The 20761-nt window shown below is 43.9% G+C and overlaps 2 protein-coding genes across 2 annotated transcripts; both read right to left on the minus strand.

Moving 5' to 3' along the window:
- Positions 1-10058: 10058 nt before the first annotated feature.
- On the minus strand, positions 10059-16164 carry LOC307239390 (transforming growth factor-beta receptor-associated protein 1). Its single transcript, XM_080012748.1, has 12 exons — positions 15732-16164; positions 14818-15542; positions 14330-14524; positions 14056-14210; positions 12799-12881; positions 12291-12635; positions 12020-12077; positions 11769-11912; positions 11420-11560; positions 11188-11326; positions 10659-11086; positions 10059-10551 (listed from the first exon to the last, which is right to left on the minus strand). The coding sequence occupies exons 2-12, from the start codon at positions 15509-15511 to the stop codon at positions 10414-10416; spliced, it is 2520 nt and encodes an 839-aa protein (XP_079868874.1). The 5' UTR covers positions 15512-15542; positions 15732-16164; the 3' UTR covers positions 10059-10413.
- Positions 16165-16413: 249 nt separating this feature from the next.
- Positions 16414-20245, minus strand: fhl5 (four and a half LIM domains 5). The gene is made up of 6 exons (XM_080012891.1): positions 20118-20245; positions 19695-19870; positions 19288-19462; positions 18714-18883; positions 17340-17526; positions 16414-16967 (listed from the first exon to the last, which is right to left on the minus strand). Exons 2-6 carry the CDS (start codon positions 19854-19856, stop codon positions 16816-16818), a joined length of 846 nt encoding a protein of 281 aa, XP_079869017.1. The 5' UTR covers positions 19857-19870; positions 20118-20245; the 3' UTR covers positions 16414-16815.
- Positions 20246-20761: the final 516 nt, after the last annotated feature.

Here is a 20761-nt window from a genome sequence, read left to right on the forward strand (position 1 = left end):
TGCACCATTTTCAATCCAAAATTCAATGTGTGAAATTATATGCAGGTGTGGTTAAAGCACAAAAATGCCAAGGTTTTAGTCACAGAAAATGTAATGTTGCTAGCAGGGGGTCAAGATACATTTAAAATACTGTAAGATATTACACCGTATCGATTTCAGTGATAGATTTATATCAGGTTAACTTATAACGACGGAAGAATTGTGTGTGTGTGGGGTCTGCAAGAGCCACATTGCGACGCAGAACAAAGAGTTTGTTATTCTGATGAGCCAACAGATTCTCTGCGGAGCGCCTGTTTTATTGTCGGGACTTGTCCGATCCGTAATGCCGAGCCAAGCGGTCCCGAAACACAGAGAGCCGGCGAGCCGGAGCTCTGTAATTTTGGCACAGAGCAGTTGTCTCAACTGACCACCGTTGAAGACCTGTTAACCATGATGATTCACATGTTAAGACTTTCCCTTCCCCTTAACACGGTAATTATAACGTCACTTCCCACGACTCTCCCCCACAATTTAAATTTCAGCGTATAGGTTTTTACCTAAAAAGACAGTTTACTGGAACTGCAACTGGATCTTTCTGGGACAAACCTGGTGATTATTTTGGGCCTATGACCTTTTCCTGACAACCCGGCTTTGTAAACCCTCCCTTAATTGTAGTTCCAAATCAGATTTATCCCCCCCCCCCCCCCCCCCCAGGATAATGCAAGTTTCCACGAAATGTTCATGTCTCTGTTGGTTTTATCTTGGGTTTTTTTTAAAGCACAGTTACAACCTATATGTCTGTTACTTTCACTGCCAACAGCGTTGCAACTGGATAATTGCGTAATGTCGTAATTTTCAGGTGATAATTTAAAAGGTGCAGGGTTAGACTTTTGAAGGGATTTCCAAATGTTTTTTTTTTTTTTTTTTTTTTAACAGCTATTTGCAGAACTGGATGTCAAACTTAATATCTAAATGTGGCATGTTGAGGCCCTGTGGTCGAGGAAGAGAGGGTCGGAGTACTAATATTGGTGCACCTGAGCTGGTCCCTTTGCTCCAGAGTGTTGACATTGGTACAGTCAGACTTTGGGCCGGCGGTTGAACAGACACTGTCTGAATCCCATCTTTTTTAGACCAGACAGGTGCACACAAACTGTGTCTGGAAATTCTGGAGTAGCACGTCCTTTAAGCTTTCTGATGTGGCCGGCTCTATAAAGGGACCGAGAGGCCGTTTAAATATGTGTTTTCCCCAAGATGGACGCGAGCTTCACCAACAAAGTGTGCTGTGTGAATCTTTTTGGAGAAGCCAAACAAACTGCAGGAGGCAGCAGATGGTTTCATGTATTCAAGATGCATTTTTTTTTTTTTTTTTTTTTTTTTTGTTTATTTTATTTTTCTGGTCTAAATTTTTTGCAAGAACATTTTTCAACCATGTGGTTCAATTACAGTCATTAGTGACCAAAAAGCACTCAAGAGTTTTCGTGATATGGCACACAGATGAATATCGCTGCTTAAGTTTTATTTTGGCACTTGTGTCACCACAAGTAAGTTTTTCTGTGGGTTGAAAGTGTAAACACAGCAGACTCAAAGCAAGAGCCGGGGCGGAGCATACTGTATCTAATGACCCCAAAAGAGTTTGTTTGTTGAAATATCCTATAAAAATAGTGTATTAGATGTCATAAAGTTGTGATGATTTTGTCTAAAATAGGTGGCTGTGAGGAAGGATGTGTGGATGATGCTGCAGTAGGTTTGCTTTCCTAACCCTCTGTTAAATCAACAATCCCTGTTTTAACACATCACAGGATACTTGAACGCTGCAGATTGCAGATTTTGATCCCATCTATACCGCATAGACGAGTGGTTTGCTCCATTGAAATTAAGCTAATTATATTCTAGGCCTGTATACATGCAGCCACTGTAAGCTATACTTTTACCCACTATTATCTTTCCAGGGCTCCGTGATTTCTCCGAAACACCCTCTTCAAATTAAAGGTCGTAAATGTGCCAAAACCTGACATTATAAGATGGGTGCGCTTTTTTTTTTTTTTTTTTTTTTTCTCTCTCTCACCCCCGGGGGGGGTTTAAAAAAACGCCCAATCTCTCTGGTCTGTCAGTCAGCAAGCAAATCTATCTTAATGGGAGATCGGCTGCAAGCCCCGAGCTTAGTAAACGCTTGCGCTTGAGAAAATAAATCTACATTTTCGAGCCCTTACATTAAACTGAGCTCCTTTTAAGTAATTTAAGCTGTTGGGTCTCTGGTGAAATACAGGCTTTGAGTGTCAATGTCACAAATTCCCTGAGGAGAAATGAGAAGATGTATGCATTGAGAGAGGGTTAAAACCACCACTAATATTGTGTAGAGCCCCCCTCATGCCGCCAAAAACAGCTCTGACCCGTGGAGGCATGGACCCCACAAGACCTCTGAAGGTGTCCTGTGGTATCTGGCACCAAGACGTTTGCAGCAGATCCTTTTAAGTCCTGGAAGTTGCTTACAACGCACACGCACCCGGCCATCCACATGTTGTAAACCAAACCATGCTTCATCAGACCAGTCCACCTTCTTCCATTGCGCCATGGTCCAGTTCTGATGCTCACGTACCCTTAGTAGGTGCTTTCAGCGGTGGACAGGGGTCAGCATGGACACTCTGACCGGGCTGCGGCTACACAGCCCCATACGCAGCAAGCTGGGATGCACTGTGTGTTCTGACACCTTTCTATCATAGCAGCATTAACTTTTAAATCAGTTTGTGCTGCAGTAGTTCTTCTGTGGGATCGGACCAGACAGGCTAGACTTCACTACCCACGTCCATCAATGAGTCCATGGGCCCTATAACCCTGTCGTCCTTCCTACGACCACTTTTGGTAGGTACTAACCACTGCATACCGGGAACACCCCACAAGACCCAGTCGTCTAGCCATCACAATTTGGTCCTTGTCAAAGTCACTCAGATCCTTAGGCCTGACCATTTTTCCTGCTTCCAACACTGTGTGTGTGTGTGTGTGTGTGTGTGTGTGTGTGTGTGTGTGTGTGTGTGTGTGTGTGTGTGTGTGTGTGTGTGTGTGTGTGTGTGTGTGTGTGTGTGTGGGGTTTTATGTCAAAATCTAGTTTTATATTAGATATATTGGAATATTTCAATAACTAAGTGATTATACTGGAAAATGAAGAAAGGGAGCTAATGATAATAATAAAGTTTTATCTTATCGATGGTTGTCTGATGGTCATATTGCAGTAGAAGGGTGTGTGGGTGCTTAAAATGTCCTTTATTCAGTGTTACAAATATTAAGACATTAAAGTCATCAAGTTGTCTTACATTTTGATTTGTCGAGTCTTAATTGCAGCATAAACCTTTTGTGTCATTTAAATGATCCATCTATTTCTTGTCAAAATGAGTCAAGGTTCAAATTTCATCAAACCTTCGAGCAGAGGAGGAAAGGGGAAGCTTGTGTTTCAGAACGGTGGATAGACCTCCTTTCCCTTCCACTGTCCTCGTGCGTCAACCAAGATTTGTGTTTTAGAACAACAAGCTGGCGCAGGGTTGTGCGTATACACTGTTGCTGCGGCGTTGTCACCGCTTCCTTAAGTGACATGTTTAAGTTGCTCTATAGTGTGTTGGAGACTTGTGGCGGATGTGGAAATAAACAATGAGGAGCAACTGTAGACATCTAGTGACTTACTGAGCGCTCACTGTAGCATTGACAACCAGCGAACGTTGTGCTCTCTGGAAGCCGTCATGCCTGTAGTGGTGTCTAAATGTTTCTGACCCCTTAAATCTAAAAGGGTGTAGATTAAGATTGACTATTGCAGGGATAATCAATCACACCAGATGGATCTCTGCTTTCAGTAAGCTGGAGGTATACACAAATACACTGAAGGGTAAAGAAATGACATAAAATGAGAAAGCGGCAGAAAACTGAAAATTCATCCTTTTTGGGTTGGGATTTTTTTTTTTTTTTTTTTTTAAATTGTTATTGGTGGAAGCCTCTGCCAGAACATGTTCTGTTGTTGAACTGCTGTTTGCTTCATTTTAGAAGCAGAGTGATGCCCAGCAACTCCTGAAATACTCTCAACTATGGGTATGTGTTGGGGCTTAGACCGCAAAATGCACAGTCAGTGCACTGCTTCACGTCATCTTAAAACCGGTCTGTTGCTCTCCATGATAGTTATCTTTTCACGAAAGGGCTCATGACAGGCCTGCGATACTGTTCAAACGATACTCCCCAAGATATCCAATCCGAGGAAATGTAATTGTAATTCTATGCTACAAACGCAGCGTACCTCTAATTTGTCTGCATTCTAAAGATATCTTTGAGGTTTTGATAACTAGATATAACTTCTGTACTGACATGCTAGATACGTTCTGTACTGAAATATACGCCGATTGCGTGAATTTCCTTCTACTGTACAGCAACTGGAGGAGTGAGGTTGAGCGGGCCATGTGGGGTTAATGTTGGACCCCTCCATCCACCCATGGGGCCTGGTTATTGCAGGTCGGATACGAGAGAGAGAGAGAGAGAGAGCGAGTGAGAGAGAGGAGGGAGGGCCATTTTAACTCCGGCGGTTGATGTATCAGGGGGCGCTGGGACATTTTTAACTCCCTGGCCTCTGTATTGTGGCAAAGGGTGTGTTCATCTGCGGCGCAGATTGGCGCTAAATGTCTAATTATGCGTGATTCTACATTCTCAACTTTCTCAGGGTACAGTAACAGTAACGTAGGGCGCCGTTTGCTCTGTAATCAGTGATGTCAGCCACCACATGAATGGTCTCCGAGATAAAGGTTAGAGTTTAGCGGGGATCTGGTGGTGGGGAGCGCCCCCCCCTCTCAGAGCTGTTATTATGTCAGTTTCACACGGGACGGGCTGTTAAGCTGCTGAGTGTCCTAACCGTGCTTTCTGTAGCGTCTTGTGTAGATGGCTGGCAGCTTGCGAACTGCCCACTTTCCAATGTTCAGTTTAGAACTAAGATCAAAAATGGTTCAAATCGGGGCTCTGATGAAGTAGGGGATTTTCCACCTAATGCCTTGGACACACTGCACGACTTTCAAAGAGGTCAGGTCGCTGTACGGTTCACACCACACAACTTTCTGTCTTGTGATGGGGAATCTTGCAGGTTTGTGGTTCGCACACTACATGACTGATGGGCGCCAGGGCGTCACATATGACAAGATCTTTCACCAGGAGGAATCCCCGACAAGTTTGTCGGGTCTCGAAATACGTTTTGTCACAAAGACACACACACACACAAGTGACACCAGAAGTGACGGGATACCATGTGCGGGACAGGATTATTATTTTCTTTTTGTTTGATTCTTGATCACTCAAAAATAAATAAAAGGAGATTTTAAAATAAGAAATATATATATATATATATATATATATATATATATATATATATATATATATATATATATATATATATATATATATATATATATATATATATATATATATATATATATATATGAGAAGAAAAGTAAAATAGGTATGTTGTGTGTTTCTTCTCAACCCCTCACCCCGTGTCTGCTCTCATTGGCTGTAGCTGGTTGCGTCACTCCGACTTGATCCTGACGCGACCAGATATTAAACCTGCTAGATGTCTCGCTGGTGTCTGCGAGCCATTGGCGAGCAGTGGGATCGTGTCGTGAGCAGTTCACACCACACGCTCGTCGCTCATGGGAGCGCGCTATGATTTTCCTCCGATCGGCGATCTCCAAAAACCTGTCCGAAGTGAAAAATCGGGAAAGAATCACGTGGTCTGAACTCTACATAAGGAACCATTTCAGGGACTAGAAATGTAGTTCCCGGTACTTGGAAGCTCAGGCCTTTTTCCACAGGAGAAACTTGATTCTGAAATTGGGTCCACTTGCATGGTTTCTGGTCCCAAAAAAGTCCCCGCAAGTGAGGTGGTACTTTTCTGGGGAACTGGAAACATTTGAGGCGCAGTTTGTAGTACCGAAGGAACCCTGGTGAAACACAAGCCACGGAAACTGGCACACGCCAAACGCCATTTTGAAATACTGTCTGCGCCGAGTACTCACTTTGCCTCTCACGTTCGTTTTACAAAAGAAATCAGAAAGCAATAACTCAAAATACAGCGACCAATGGACCGACGAGGGAGGTCAAGCACTAAGTCGCAAAGTTCCTGTTTCTAAAAGGTTTCCTGGCCTAAATGGTTCCTCATTCATTTCCTGTACAGTTGGAGGAAAAGTGGCTAATTATTAATGTCTCATGAGTGATTTTCATTTTGAGCCTTTTGAAGATTAAATAATAGCACTCAGGACTATTAGCGAGTTAGATAAATGTTGACTTCTCAGGCAATAGAGATTTGGGGCGGTTCTGCATAACCAACTGCTAGCCATTATCTTTGTGAGATTAGAAAGATTGGCGTCCCAGGATGGTTTATCAGAGTATTTTTAGGCTCAGCTGTGAAAATCTCCGTTTGCCATGCTTCCCATTAGTATCTAAGGTCCTGGGATTTATTCCCAGAAATGTAAATGAACCAGAGATGGAAGTTGATGGACCTGGAAATGAGACGCGCGGCTCTAAATTTGGGGGTTCGATGGCGGGGGAACACAACTGGAACCACTGGGGAGCGCAGTTAACAATCCACCTGACAATCATCCATTATAAAGCTGCAAGGTGAAGCGTTCAATCTGATTTAAAAAAAAAAAAAAAAAAAAAAAAAAAAGTAATCATTGCCGTCTCTGTGAAAAACACTCGGCTTGCCAAGACGTCTTGCCTTCCATATATGAATACACATTCCTCATAGTACAGCTCATTAAACTAATGCCGTATAAGTAGCCTAGAAATATATTTAGTCGTTGTTGACACCAGGTCAGAGTGAAAGAGCTGAAGTTTCTGTGTAGATCTAACTTACTATGCGTGAGTAACTTGCTCTGGGAAGTTCATAAACAATCCAGGCAAGCAGCCAGTCAGTAGGGCATCAGAGTTTTGTCCAGATTATTAGCAAAAAAGGTTTTGGGCCACATCATAAAAGTTTTTATTTTTTATTTATCTTTTTTTAGAAGAAGAAACTATCCTTAAGTCCAAGAATGGTGAATCCACTGTGCCCTCGGATTTCACCATGTTGCAGGGTTTTGCCTTAAATTTCCATATGTTGTGTAACCCGTGTTTGAGAGTGGAAGGGCTGGGTGAGTGTCTGTGGTCGCCGTCTCCACCGGGCCACCCTGCACATTTCTCCCAGTGGCATTTTGCCAAAACCAAAGGTAAAGAAAGCCATGAAAATGGGACCGTGGCCTTTTAGAGTTAAAAAATAGATATGTTTTGATCATCCTCGTCAGCTATTTATGCCCAAACTCCTCAGCTACAGCTATAGCATTAGTTTCGCTGCGGTAAGTAGAAATTAAAGAAGGTTCAATCGTTTAGGTTTTCTGCTACCTTACCATTATTCTTACCAAGAGGGTTGCAAATTGAGATTCTCCTTGTCTCTCAGCAACCGCAAAGAGACAGAAAAATGCATCACAAGCGACAAGATGCAGTAATTCGTGGCTGCGATGCTATAAATGTCCAGATTGACAAGCAAAGCATTGTGCATTCATGTGTCCTTCATGCACTGTCTTTATGGAACTACCTGTTTTTAGCAAATTTCACCCTCATTTCTCCCTTTTACTGTACAATCAGCAACTTACAAGCTCAGCACGAAAAGCAAAAAAAACAGGCATTATGAAGTCATACTTCTGCTGCAAAAATTTGCTGTACACAAATGACCTTTTTGCTTCAAACCTTTACAAGCAGGAAATAAAGTACAAAAATACATATAAATAAATGAACTTGATTCAACACTTGATTCATTTGTAGTCTTTTATTCTGTGCAACACGTTTTTTTTTTTTGTTTTTTTTCTTTGCGCCCCTCTCAAAACAGCAGCTGCCCGTTGCATGTAAACAGAAACGGTCTGCAACAGCGACGGCAAACTTGTTTTTCAAATTTAGAAAAGTACTAGAAGAAAATGTTCTTGTTTCCTCCTCTGCCACCAAGTCTGTTTGCGGTGTGGATATTTATAATAATAGACCAATGTCTGGGTACCCACCATCCTCTCCTGCATAACACTTGAGCTTTTTTGCATCCAATCCCTTCCCCTCATGTGTGAAATGGCCGTCTGGACAGAGCTGCTCACAGAGCCAGGGCTTCACTCCAGGGAGCGCCTCGCCTGACCAAGTAAGGCACAATATGACCAGATTGCAAGGCCTGAAAATACATGACACACCCAAGACCCAAACATACAAAATGATAAGTCAGACACTGTTACAGAATGTCCATTCTGCAGCACTCTGTGGAATAAATGGGGAGAACCTGATTTTAAGTGTCCTGAATATCAGGTGTCTTGGATGCTACAATTTTGGAAGAGCGGGGTTGCTGCGTGCTGTTATTTTACGTTATTTCCACTCCCCTTCCCTTTCCTTGAGGTCAACATGAAAGATGAGAAACATTTTTTGAGGTCCAAGGTGCTCAAAAACAAGCCTGGCGTTCCCAAAGGATGAGCCGCAGACGAGTGAAGGGAATGTAGATCCACCCAGTGGTCATCGGTCATCGGGCAAAGGTCCACTCTCAGCACTCAGACAAAACTCCAGAGATGACTTATTGGCAACTGAACACAAGACCAGAAACTTTGGAAACACTGATGCAAGAATGCATTTCCAAAGATAAGACTTTGTTAATCCCTGTGTTGAAATTTACGATCTTGGGAAAATCATTTCTGAAGAAAAGCATTTTCCAAAAAACACAGATTTCCGTCAAAGGACTACAGCTGTGATATTATCTCAAGTGAAATTGATTTATAAAACAAGAACATTTTTTTTAAATCCCCTGAAGCGGAAATGCAGGAAATTTCAATAAGGCACATTTAAAAAGGACAAATGTTGATCAAAATGCTGTACAGTGAATAAAAAAAATAAATGCACAAAATAAACAAAGCACAGGCCACTTGAGACTGAGGCAGATGAGAAACATTAAGACACTGCAGAACGGATGCACACTCAAACACCAGGCAGAAGAGGTTAAGATGTCTTTAAATGGGATTTAAAGTTGTGAGCTGTTGCAGAAGACCTGATAGAGAGGGACAGACTGCATAAGTGAGGTTTTTGTCCATGATAAGCAGGGCAGCGTTTGAAACAACAATTAACAGATCAGGGAATTATTCCTCTGCCAAAGGGTTAGAATACCAAGGGTTCCCGTCCAAGTTCACACCGACCGATTGTTTTGGGTCAATTGGGACGATCACGTTATACACATTTGATGTTTAAATGTATCAAAGAGCACCAAGGTGAGGGATGGACCTTGTTGTTGAATGCGAAAGATAGACCGTTATCGCCGTGTCATTAACGTTGTGCTAAAAAAGGTTAACATTCTCAATAGATATAATCCATTTTGTGTCTAGACTACAATCCATAAAGAACTTGTGCTTTGAGACGGGCCTGGATGATGCACGACTCAGGATAGTATTCACGCCCACCAAGGCGTCTCCTTAAGCCTTTTCCACAGAGCACCCGCCAGAGAAATTGTTGGAGTTAAGGTTAGCCGTAATCACTAAATTGCAACAGAAATAAACAAATATATCTTGACTGGTGTTCCTCCATCCAGCTTAATTATATGTATTTAAGTTTATTTACAACTACATTTCCATACTGTATATCCACATTGAATGGGGCTATGTGTTGTTATTTGCAGCACACTTGTGTGATGTTCCCTAATGATATAGGGATGATGTAGAGAAAATTGCTTTAGAGTTCATATTGCCATACACAAACATGTAATTTTGTATTTTCTTTTTTAATTCGTTTATAACAGAAATGAAACAAACCATAGTCAGATGCCTAATATTATACTTTTTTAAGACCTAATAGTTATTTTTTTTTTAAAGCTGTAATTATGACTTTTTTGTCAATCATAAAGCAGCAGAAAAAGATAATCATGTGCCAGAAGTTGTTGACACCGTCATTCTATTTCCATCTATAAAGACAAATAGCCGCAGTCAGTGGAAACCGTTATGGCAGTAATACATATAGACAGCGGGGGGGGGGGGGGGGCGGCGGTCAATGGTTCTCTCTGGTCGCCAGGTTGACCACAGGAGGTTTCTAAATAAGATGCCACAGTCTGATTGTTGAACATGGGGCCCTACAAGTGTCCACACACTCACTTTGTAGTTACTGCTGTCTATAGCTTTTGAGGAAATGGTTCAGACATGCCTCCTTGAAAAAGTGCATCCCTGTTTCCTTTTTCCTTTTCTTTTTCTCTAATTAAGGAACATGTCTAGTCCATGGTCTATGAATCAAACCCCTGTTCTGAATGGGCCCAGATGACACACTCAAATCCAGTATAATTACTGGTTAAGATACAGAGACTTATTTGGTCAAATATAACCAGTATTAATGCACACATACATAGGTACACGCTCAAAGACAAGATATCATTTATCGATTGTCTCAAATGACTGTGCTGTTGGTGCAGCCGGTGTGCACAAGTTCCCCCCGGATGGAGCAGAACGACTGGGTCAATTCCCTCTGACAAACCTTGCACAGCTGGCCCTTGTCCACCAATACCATTGTTTTCGAGGCCTGGGTCTGGATGGGAAACATGTAGAATTAGAAATGAAGACCAGCGTTACACATCCTAAACAAAGCACTGGAAACAGATGGAGAGAAAAGACATCTCAGGGTCACCAAATGACCTTGTGTCGGAAGAGTTCTGCCCGGGACAGGCCCTTCTGCAGCCCCCCCATCGACCTCTGGTGAAAGGTTTCTCTGAGGGAGCTCCGGAGGAACCGGGAAACCAGCTGGACGGACCAGGACCCGGGCAGGAGCTTGAAGACGGTTTCCAGGGGGAAAACACGGGCGTTATTGTTGAGCAGATCCACAGCTGCGCCGGTCAGGTCTTCTGAGGTCAAGTACAGACCAAGCAGGGTCAGGAGAAGGGTCTGCTTGAGCTCGCCTTCCCCTTCCCCCTGGTTCTGGTTCTGGGCCGCCCTGTGGCAGTAGTCCTCTGCAGCACAGCGGTCTTTCTCCTCGTGGATTAGAACTTTCAGGGCGAGGGAATGGTCACCCACCCTGCCCAACAGAATGGCTTTCTCCATGTAGAGGGGTGTTGGCTCAATTTGCTCTGTGACCGGTGCGAAAGGCCATATGGACAAAATGAGACACACGACTCGGTCACTGTTCAGTAATGTGCCAAACAATTATTGCGGCGCGGTGTTCACGGACCATATACAGCAGAAATGTTGTAGAACACTGACTCCCAAAGTAGATTCTGTAGTTTTTCTCTCATTGCCCCTGCGTCAGATTCCTCCTGTAATGCCTGAGTGACATATGCTTTGGCCAGCAGACTGTGATGTCTCTCCTCCTGAGGGGAGATCGGGGTTTTCTTAGAGACATCCAGTCATTTCTCAACGCATTTAAGGTGGATGTATTGTAGTTTGTATCTTGTAGTGCCAACCTCACTATTCAGATCATTAATCAGAAACTCGAGATACATCTGTAATGCCATTGGGTACTTCTTCAACAAAGAGAGGATGTCTTCTGTGTAAGATGTATCATGATCCTGTGGGTTATGCTTAGTGAATATTTTAACTGCCGCCTATTAATATTGGGGGGAAAAAACAAGAGTAATTAAGGATGGAGTGATTTTCGTTTGACATCCAATGCAACACATCTTAATACGTTAGATATATTAACACATTAAATCACACTAGTATGCTTTAGATTTGGGAGTGACTGTTAAACTGGGGTAGTTTGATTGTGTGAGTCTGCCCTCTGCAGTTGAGCTGCATCAACTGAGCAGGCACCTCTGGGTTTTTGACTAGAGCCCAATCTGCAAACATCCATACGACGTCTCTATCGTCTAGTTGACTGAGAGTCCACACTATATGCTCATACACATCTGGGCAAGATGTGTCATGGTAGAGGCCATCTGCAATCTTCACCCAAGTCTGTATGTTAAAAAAAAACATGCCTTAATGAAACAGAGATTTGTGATTATTGGAAAGAGAGGGGAAATAGTTTAGGATTATTTGATAGATTTATTTTAAAATCTTACCTTAATTGCATTTATTTGCTGTCCATGGCTCTGATAGAGCATGCCTACTGTAAAAAATCTAAAGCAAAATAAGTCAGTCAATGAAAATTCTACAACTGATTTCATGGAGGATCTCTAAAATGTATCTCAGGAATTTCTGATGAAATGAGCGTCTACAGTCTTAACTCAATATTTTGTTTCTCACCCATAGCAGTCATCAATTGAGTGACACAATATCATCAATGCACACGGCTACAAAATTCCTATGGACAATATGCTTTTTCCTTGTCACCTGCGGTGCTGCTCTAGAACGGGAACACAGTAGTCCAGTCTGCATGCGTTGGGAGACGCCACCAGCTGCACGATGTGCTCAGTGTCTCCCCGCTCCACGTACACCTTCAAGAGGGCGCAGTCCACCTCTTCACTGCACTTTAGCCCTTGCTCCGTCCCTCTGACGGCCGCAAGGAAATCGCCCAGGAAGTCGAGGTAGCGATGAAATGTGGTGCTGTCCTCTTCCCTTAGAACCTCTAGATCCCTGGCCTGAGCCGGTCTGCCCAGCTGTGGGTTAAAACCATCACTGAGGAAGGACTTGTCGGGGTAGAGGTTGATGATTTCTCTGGGGTCCAGATCGCCCTCTCTTCAAAAAGGATAATTGTTATTAATCACTTGTCTTCCACAACATACAGTATACAAGGATGTTACACGTGGATGTTACAGAAGAGCATTTATGATTTTAAAAACAATCCCTGTGGCACTGTTTGTTTGGACTCGAATTTGATGCGTGTGGGTTTTGCTCTCACATGAACAAATCTCTGGCTTCTGAAAAAGCCTCCTGGTTAAACTGAGCCAGTCCAGCCAGGCAAGAGATCGCCTTATGCAGCTCCTGCCAAGAGAAAACATTATTTTAGTCCAGATACATTATATGAGCAACAATTTTTTTTTTTTTTTTTTAAATGCATGAATATTTAAAGCCAATTGGAGGAAGCGGATGAAGCATGCGTCTGTCCTTAAATTCTCTGGGGCAATGTGGTACAACCGAGAATGTTCCAACGCTTCAAAACGAGACTTTCACTCTAAAGTCTGATGCATAAATGATGCTGATGCTGTGTTGGGGTATTAAAGACAAGCATGGCAAACCTAACCTCTGATATGTAACCTCAGATAGCACACAGATTACACCAAATCTTAGGCACCATCTGTTGTCTTCGGTGGTACTGATCCTGCCAGGACACACCTACAAAAGCAGCTCACATATAGTCTACTCCTACGCATTGCGGATTAATCTAACCCTGCTGTGATGAAATATTAGGTTGGTACATTGTGCTGCATTTCCAGCAGGGTTTGTACTACACACATATTATCTATACCTCAGATGGCAATGGCAGGCTACCTTGCGCATGTCTAATCTGCTAAATATAAAGCAGGGTCTGAAGAGGTGTCGTTAAAGATTAGAGATTTGTCAATTTTTTTTTTTTAAGATCTGTTTCGTTAGACAGGATATTATGTGGAGTTCTGCACTTTCTTGGACGTAATTGGGCAGAGCAGCATTCCCAAACTGTAGAATGTCATTTGAAATGTGAAAATCTTCTGCTGCCCATCCAAAACCTTTAATCACAACTCTGATCAACACATGAGACGAAGATTAAATGTTTCCCTGTATATTTTTTATTTCATAAACAGAACAGTTCTACACTCCATTTCGACTCTTTCCCCGCCAATGATGACAATTAGGTCAATTACAATTTCCCGCCAATTACAAGATATAAGATATGCTCCGGAACAAAAATAGCTCAGATAAATGAAGACTAACACGTAATTTAAATTCTGTGGCTTTGTCTTATTAGTTTCGCTTCCTTTTTAAATTCCTAAATATTTTATGGTTATTTCAAACTTAATTACAAAATTGAAAATTAAAAACGTTTTATTTATTTATTGTAAATGACCTCTCGCGACCCGGCCCGCCTGTAGTACCTTCGCACCCCACCAGGGGTCCACGGCCCACACTTTGGGAAAACACTGGTCTAGAGGAAACCTGATTTGGTGCTGTTATGCTTCACCTTATAGGACTCTGGTTGAAGTTGACTTTGAACTCCATTCAGCATCGATAAGGCCTCCTGTTCCCTCCGCTGGCCCACAAGCGCCTGAATCTGCTCTTCTAACGGCACAAGAGACAGGCTGAAGATGTCTCTGTCCGTGAACACCAGCACGTCACCTGAGGTCGAGATTTAAAGAGAGAATCCGTGAGAGGATGACGGAGTGTCATTCTTCTGGCACATTGCCACAAAGCCCTGTGGTTTCCAGGCTGTCGTCCAAAGGTGTCAAAGTATATACCTGATGCAGAGCACAGGCCTCTGGCACCGTTCAGACACACCGTCTGTTTGAGCCTCTGATCCAGCATGCTGTAGACAGACAGAGCTCGGGGCTGCAGAGCCACGGTGTAAGGGAAACACACTCCAACTGCCAGCACCTCCTCGGGCCACGGCAGGGGAGGGCGCTGGCAAATCCCTGTCTTCATCACAAACATGCCTAAGGAAGAAGGGCATAGATCTGCTGCTCTGCTGCTGTGACACCTTAATTTCCCTCTGGCATGAATACACTCTCTCACTCCCTTAAGGTTAATGTATTAATGGGTCCCTGAACAACTTGTTTTCCCTGGGTACTTTCCATAGATGCACACGAACGTGATGGAGAAATCAATAGGCACTAGTGTAGGCACTGAGAGAAATCTGTGTTCGCTCTGTATATTGTCTTTACTGTTACATGGAAGATGTCTGGGAGGTGAGGGCGTGTGCTGTGATCATTCGGATGTTCTCGCTTACCCAAGGACCCGGGGCCATTCAGTAGGAATTCCCCTCTCCCCGCCGAGCAGACGACCACGTTCTGCCGGTTATGATCATGAGGGAAGAGCTCCATGCTGCTGCCAGCTTTGTAATCACAGAGCAGGTACCTGTTGTCGGTGGCGACACACAAACTGGTTCCGTCCACTGCCAAGGCAACGGGGTCCTGGGGCACGGAGATTTCCTTCATGACCTCCCACCGGTCCACCCTCACCAGGTGGATCCGGACCAACTTTCTCCGGCTGGAGGAAGTCACCATCTCCACGCCGGTTAGCAGGGACTCGGCCGCGAGTGACGGTTTGCATATCTCAAAGGAAGACACGTGCTGGATTGTCTTCATTCCAGTGATGGGCTCCAGGGAGAACATGTTGAGGGCGATGACGCTGTGATCCCATAGCACCAGGAGATGGTTGAAGACGGACTGGGCTCTCAGCTGCATCACCGGACGGCTGGAGCCCAGTTTCCTCACCCGGCACTCCTTGATTCTATCCTGGCTACGTCTCAGGTCTCCACTGGTGGTGCTAGCAAGAGTGAGATGTTGAACCACCGAGTCTTTGGTTCCCACGTAGACATTTCGGTCACAGTACTCCAGGCACTGGATACTGGATTTATCCTTCTCTTTTGGTGAACCCTGTTTTGTATAAAGGTGGGTTTGTGTGAAGGCTCTGAAAGTCATTGTAGATGCATATGGGGGTTGGCAGAAACTCCTGAAAAAATCGAAGGAGATGAATAAACAGTGGGCATATGAAATATCAATATTTTCACCCAAAGGGGCCCTTTAGTAAAGTATAGTAAATAACCACTTTAACTCTAGAAAACAGTCAGGACATTTCTAACCACTAATATGAATCATTCATTCATCATTTCATCATTTCATTTGGACAAGAAAAGCCTACCTCTGTGTTTTTCTGCTCTTCTCCCTGAATGCTTGAGTTAAATGTTGAGTAGTTTGACCTGCTCATGTGACTCTGTCCTGAGAGGAAGCCTGCGTCAGCATTTTTACAGGTCTAAGCCCAGCCTTCACAGACAGTTGCACAGCTCATCAAATACGACAAATGTGACCAAGGAGAGCCATTCACAGATATTGCAGCACATGTCATATGGTTAAATAAGGATATCCGTTGTTAAAGTTGCAGATTGCACAACTGTGTTAACCTGTGTTTGTACCACAGAGGGGATATGTATTGAAATAAAAGCAACCAAGGGATCTGTGAACCATGCCAGGCAGTGGAGTCCTTACATTGCCATTCTACTTTGTTTATGCAAGTCTAGATTGGTGTGAAGAGGTGCTATGAAACACAACTAACAGAGGATTGTTTTACTGTTTCTCAATCTCAATTCAAGGGAGACAGTCTAATTTAAGTCCAGAAAGTCCTTAATTTAAACACATATTCACAACTATTTATTACACTTCATGTTTCTTTTTCTATACAGTAGCTGCTCAGATGACATGTGTGGACTTCACCTCTGGATGGCAACACAGGAACACATTTTCTTGAATTGTAGATACACAGCCAGCTAGACTCAGTGAGTCACGGTATCATAACGGTCCCACTATGTTGTAATCATTACATCTACTGGAAGATGATATCCTCTTTATTCGGGAAGCCAAGTAGCAGAAACATTATGTGCACAATATGCTATTTTAGAGGGGCGCCACTTAAATTCCATGTCCCCCACAGGAATTCAAATGGATTCTGTATATAGCGGATAGATGCACTCTCTCGTGAATCCAGATTGATCTGTTTCGGATTCAGCATGAATAATTCATTTTTCGCTGTCTTGAAACTTCTTTCTTAATCACTTTACAGATACAACCACATGTATGCCTATGAAAGAAGTAGTCCATTATAGCTAAACAACTGCTCTCAGAATATTTATATTAATCAATGAAGCTTTCAGACTGCCTACTTAAGAATAATTCAAGACTAAATATTCTTGAATGTGACATTCAAATATGTTTCTCAAGGCGAGGCGATGTCACTTCTCCCGGCCGCAGTCGGTGCAGAGGATGTTGTCACGCTGGGTGAGGAACCCGCGTCCCACCAGCGACACGGTGCACAGCATGCAGGAGAAGCACTCGCTGTGCCACTGGCGCTCCTCAAACGAGATGTACTTGGCCCCTGCCAGACCTGGACACGAGAGAGAGAGAGAGAGAGAGAGAGAGAGAGAGAGAGAGAGAGAGAGAGAGAGAGAGAGAGAGAGAGAGAGAGAGAGAGAGAGAGAGAGAGAGAGAGAGAGAGAGAGAGAGAGAGAGAGAGAGAGAGAGAGAGAGAGAGAGAGAGAGAGAGAGAGAGAGAGAGAGAGAGAGAGAGAGAGAGAGAGAGAGAGATCCATGTATCAAACATATATGTATTCAAACCATACACACACACACAAACACCCACAATGAATCAGAGGCAGGTTAATTTGCAATCCCAACATTGTCTACCAGGTCACAAATGCTCAAAAATTGGCTTTACATCAAAGCTGAAGGGTTTCCATAAGAGGTGTTAGTGACTCACTGGTGATAGGCTTGGTGCAGCCCACACACTTCTTTGCAAAAAGATTGCTGAAGCATTCCAGGCAGTATGCGAAGTTTTCCCTGGAGGTGAAGCGCTGTCCTGATAGCGGCTTCTTGCAGCCGATACACAGGAAGCATTCACGATGCCAGGGCTTGTCCTGGTAGGTGACTCCGCCCGTTGTTATGGCCTGTAGGTACAATGACACCAGTGATGAACAGCACATGCAGACACAGGCGTGACATGTGCACATTCATGCTCAGGCACACACGTCTGTATCACCTTGCACATGGCCTCCTAATCCACATTAAAACCTCCCACCTCTCCATCCTTTTAGTATGCAGCCACGGTCCATGTAAAATGCAAGACTACAAAGAACATCCAAGAACATTTATTACTGCAGTTAAAATATACAGTAGATGTTGTCTATGGATACTATATACTTTATATACATCGATCAGCCACAACATTAAAACCACTGACAGGTGAAGTGAATAACATTGATCATCATGTTACATGGAGCAAGTGAACAGTCAGTTCTTGAAGTTGATGTGTTGGACGCAGGAAAAATGGACAAGTGTAAGGATCTGAGCGACTTTGACAAGGACCAAATTGTGATGGCTAGACGACCAGGTCAGAGCATCTCCAAAACAGCAGGTCTTCCGGAGTGTTCCCGGTATGCAGTTGTGAGTACCTACTGAAAGTGGTCCAAGGAAGGACAACCGGTGAACTGGCGACAGGGTCATGGGTGCACATTGGGTGCTCATTGATGCGCGTGGGGAGCGGAGTGTAGCCCGTCTGGTCCGATCCCACAGAAGAACTACTGTAGTACTGCACAAATTGCTGAAAATGTTAATGCCTCTATGACAGAAAGGTGTCAGAACACACAGTGCATCACAGCTTGCTGCGTATGGGGCTGTGAAGCCACAGACCAGTCAGAGTGTCCATGCTGACCCCTGTCCACCACTGAAAGCACCTGCAATGGGCACCTGAGTGCCAGAACTGGACCATGGAGCAATGGAAGAAGGTGGCCTGGTCTGATGAATCACGTTTTCTCCTACATCATGTGGATGGCCGGGGTAAGGGTCCGATCTGATGGAGCATCTGTAAGATTTGCTGGAACAACAAGCCTGATCCATGGGGGCCCCACCTCACAACTTACAGAACTTAAAGGATCTTCTGCTGACGTCCTGGTGCCACATACCACAGGACACCTTCAGAGGTCTTGCGGAATCCATGCCTCCACGGGTCAGAGCTGTTTTGGTGGCACGAGGGCAACCTACACTGTGTGTGTGTGTGTGTGTGTGTGTGTGTGTGTGTGTGTGTGTGTGTGTGTGTGTGTGTGTGTGTGTGTGTGTGATTAGGATGTAACCTTACTTTCTTACAGGCACAGCACTGGTAGGCAAACTGTTTCTCAAAGCAGGGCACACAAAAGTATCCAGTGTCTTTGGGGATGAAGGACTTGGTTCCCATCGGCTGCTGGCATCGGTGGCACAGGAAGCAGGTCTCATGCCAGCTGTTCCCCTTGTATTCCATTTTTCGGGAACCTGGCTCAGAAGAAGAGGGGCAGCTTAGTCCGCATAGGGTTCCTCCATCATAGAAACGCATTCCAACCAGAAATAGACCGCCCAGGTAGAAATGTCGTACAATGTACGTACACTGATATTCTGGTTTCTTTATGCAGACAAATCATGGTGATGTGAATGAAAGACTGACTTGAAGTTGCCTCATTTTGTCTATTCCGCCCAAGTGATTTGAAGCAATAATGCATTTCTTTATTGATCCTAATGGGGCATTCCCTTTAACTGCCCAAGAAATCCAGCAACCACAAATAACCATCACTGGGATTATTGAGGAATATTGTTATTCTGTATTATTTAGTAGTTCTGTGTTACCCTTCCTCGTCGTCATCATCATCATCATCATCATCATGACATCACCCTAGCCGTACCTGGCATGATTGTTTTCTTGCAGGTGGTACACTTGGAGGAATACTCCTGGGAGTAGCATTCAGTGCAGAGCAGCAGCTCCTCCTTGGCAGCAAAGGCCTTTTCCACCAAAGAGCGGCTGCACTTTGCACATTTAAAGCACTGCTCGTGCCAGTGGCGATCCTTATAGGAAAGGTCCTGTCAATGTTAAAGGAAGGATTTAGTCCACTTGCCAATATGAGTTTGTTTCAACAGTTTGTTAGAAAGACAAAACATCTTGGCACTATTCCAGCTTTTATTTGTAATTAAAAAAAAATATATATTTGATCGGGTAGGAGGAGGATATTTGTTGCAAAACCTTGAACCGGTATTTTCCGGTCTATTATTTCATCCCTCCTCCCCGTTTTTCTGAAGTTGTTGTTTTCTTTACCTTACAGTTGCATCCAATCGGTGAAGAGCAGCCCTCACAGCAGTTAGAGAACAGGTTCTCATAGCACTTAGTACAGTACTGTGTGTCCTCTTTCATTATGTACTTCTTCCCCAACAAGGAGTCTTTGCAGTAATGGCAGTCGAATCGCTCGCCGGTGGACATCCTGCTTCTCCCAGCTGCAGCTCACAAAGTGCGGAGAAAAAATGGGACAATAAAGAGAAATTGGAGGAACCGGAGGGAAAAAAAAGCCCCATAATTAGCCCACTTTTCTTCAATCAGTGTCCGAGCAATCTTGGCCCCTTTTCATCACCCGAGTCAACAGGCTTACATCAGTACTTTTTTATCCTTATCTTCCGCTTTTCCAAAGCTGCACTATTGCAAGAAGGAGCCATGCAATGGTAAAATAAGTGAAAGAGTCCCTACCTCGGTTGATATGGAATCGAGGATGTTGCTGAGCCGGGGGCTCCGAAGTCTCTCTGGGCACAGCGAGGCTGGGATGAAGAGGAGTAAGGCAGGATTAGGGGGTACATTGGGGGGGCGCGTCTATAAATACTGTTCCTCTTATTAGCAGTGAATCTCTGGGGAGAATGGACATGCTCCACAGAACCACTCTGCCCCTTTTAAGGGAGTTGCCAGTGAATGAGACACCACACTGTATTGTATCGATTGAATCAATTGTTCCCGTTGTTCTCATTTTGGAGACATGGAATCTTCAGGTAAAAACGGTGTTCACGCTTAAATATCATTGATGTTTGAATGAGAGATTATCAAATCATCACACATCAGAAATTCAAACGCAAAAACTCAAAACGTTCAGAGTAAAAACACAAAGTCCTTGGATACATCCGACAAATCCTGTTTTGGAGACAGTATGGCACATGGTGAGCGGTTTGGCAGGGATGGCTCGTCCGTTCATACTTGTGGCCCTGATCCAAGCCCGCGCCACACAAATAGTTGCAGATGGCGTATGGAGGGACTGGCCTGGGCCTGGCTCAGCGATGCCATGCACCGTACTCTGTTGCCAGAATTCTCTGGGGCTATTGACAGGGCCGTTGTACGGCTTCAGA

The sequence above is a fragment of the Zeus faber genome, assembly GCF_960531495.2.
Source record: "Zeus faber genome assembly, chromosome: 13".
NCBI classification, from domain to species: domain Eukaryota; kingdom Metazoa; phylum Chordata; class Actinopteri; order Zeiformes; family Zeidae; genus Zeus; species Zeus faber.

Bases quoted from the DNA above. Each gene is read 5' to 3' on its own strand.
- fhl5 (XM_080012891.1), bottom strand. From the start codon at position 19,856: ATGTCCACCGGCGAGCGATTCGACTGCCATTACTGCAAAGACTCCTTG. The intron at 19,463-19,694 runs GTAAAGAAAACA...TAACATTGACAG, and splicing joins CGATTGGATGCAACTGTAAG to GACCTTTCCTATAAGGATCG. The intron at 18,884-19,287 runs GTACGGCTAGGG...CTTCTGAGCCAG, and splicing joins CAAGAAAACAATCATGCCAG to GTTCCCGAAAAATGGAATAC.
- LOC307239390 (XM_080012748.1), bottom strand. From the start codon at position 15,511: ATGACTTTCAGAGCCTTCACACAAACCCACCTTTATACAAAACAGGGT. The intron at 12,882-14,055 runs GTGAAGCATAAC...TTCTCTTGGCAG, and splicing joins TTCAACCAGAGTCCTATAAG to GAGCTGCATAAGGCGATCTC. The intron at 11,087-11,187 runs GTCCGTGAACAC...CACCGGTCACAG, and splicing joins CAACATTTCTGCTGTATATG to AGCAAATTGAGCCAACACCC.